The sequence below is a fragment of the Pteropus vampyrus genome, unplaced genomic scaffold (genome assembly GCF_000151845.1).
Source record: "Pteropus vampyrus isolate Shadow unplaced genomic scaffold, Pvam_2.0 Scaffold252, whole genome shotgun sequence".
In the NCBI taxonomy this organism is placed as follows: Eukaryota; Metazoa; Chordata; class Mammalia; order Chiroptera; family Pteropodidae; genus Pteropus; species Pteropus vampyrus.
In genome coordinates this window covers 1,187,574-1,189,237 of record NW_011889033.1, presented here as the reverse complement: position 1 = coordinate 1,189,237, position 1,664 = coordinate 1,187,574, and the positions used below count along the sequence as shown (strand labels likewise).

Genomic DNA, 1,664 nt, shown 5'->3' with positions numbered 1-1,664 from the left:
ACACACACACACACTCATTTCCCTCATGGTCAGATGGTAGTTCCTCGCTCTGGAATGACCTCCATCCCATCTTGTCCTCCTGGGGGACACCAACTTAGGATGTCAGAAAAGAACTTGGGGTTTCAAGACAGGGGTTTGAATTTCAGTTCCTTATTCTTTTATTCAGCGAATATTTATTGAGCACCTATTTATGTCCCAAATGCTGGTTTATTCCCTGGAATTACAAGTGTATAAAAAATTAAATATTGCCCTTTTCCCCTTCCAGGTTAGTCTAGTACTAGAGATAGACTTTAACCCAAAAGTCACCGCCCCTCCAAAAAAAACGCATGTTTACAACTGTGCCAAGCGCTAGGAACGAAAGATGCACAGGTCATGAATGTGTACAACAGAGGACGCTGACCTAGACGAGGTACGCAGGGAGGGCTCCCAGCGGAGGTCCGTCCTTGGGTTGAAATCACCGTTACGTGGACAGAAGGGGAGACGGAGAGAAGGAAAGGCATGGCCAGCAGAAAGCGGCACTTACTAGCTGTGGGACCTCGAGCAACTGACTCGACATCTCTGAGCCCCAGTTTCCTCATCTTCGAAATGGGTGAACCATCGTAGTTTAAGAGGTAAGTGCGATGAGACCCACACAGCTCCCGCGCGAGTGGCTCTGAGCAGCGCCTCCCCCTCAGCTGCTCTCCGAGGAGGCTTCTGCCCTGGCTTTTGTGGTGGAGAGTCGGGAACTGGATGCATTAGTGCACCCGAGAGGCTGGAGGCGGAAGGGCTGGTCGCCCGACGGAAGACCATGCATCTTCCTAATAAAGAGCAGAAGGAGAAAGGAGGGGAGGGAATAAACGCCTGGGGAGGCGGCGTGAGAGAAGCAGGATCTGTAGGGCAGTGGGTGGGAAGCTAAGGGGAGTTTTAGATCATGGCTCGTAAGCTGGGTGGCGCCTGAGCACCGGGGGACGCTGCGCCCTGTGCCCAGCCGCCTCTTCTGGGCTGAGTGGGCGTCCCGCGCTCCAGGAGCCCCGGGTCGGCTTGTGCTGCGGCAGCCGTGACACCACGTTGCTACCATTCGTTACTGTTCGTGGCCGTTTGCTCCTCTAGACAAAGAACTTCTCAAGTCAAGCAACTGTGTCATATAAGAGAAAAAGCGCCATCCTTGAGCCTCTGGATCCAGTCGTAACCCTGGTCGTTGCAGTGACGGAGTCAGTAAATCACCCTTTGCTAACGTGTGTCTGAGTTGGGTCTCGGTCGTCACCTGCAACTGAAAAAGCCCGGTCTAGAGCAAGGAACGACCCAGGTTCAGTGGTGGCGTGAGAACGGGGCTGGACCGCCCGTCGGGGCGGGCAGCGCAGGGAAGGCTGCACAGAAGAGAGGACCCTCCCAGCATTCCAGGCGGAGGGCCGGTCTTGACAGCAGGAATAGCACGTGCAAAGGCTCAGGGGCACGAAGCTGCAGGTGTGAAAGGGTAGGTCTTCAGCCCTCTGAGACGGTTCCCTCCATTATCCGAAGTTTTCTCTCTCTCAATAAGACCTTATGCTCGCAAAGTAACGACACTCAGCCCGACTGCTCGCACGGGTCTGTCCTGTGCTCCTGGGGTGGTGTGTCTGCTGGGGACAACGGTTCTGTGTAAGCAGTGGCTGCTCTTTCTCGCCCAGGCTCTTTCCCCACATCTTTCA

General features: G+C 54.7%; 1 protein-coding gene across 1 annotated transcript in view; it reads right to left on the bottom strand.

Moving 5' to 3' along the window:
- DRD5 (dopamine receptor D5) overlaps positions 1-578 on the bottom strand; it is a 7,509-nt gene extending 6,931 nt beyond the window's left edge. The window contains exon 1 of the mRNA XM_011374674.1: positions 524-578. Coding sequence (XP_011372976.1) covers positions 524-578 — 55 coding nt within the window. The remainder of the gene's footprint in view (positions 1-523) is intronic.
- Between the last annotated feature and the right edge of the window lie 1,086 nt (positions 579-1,664).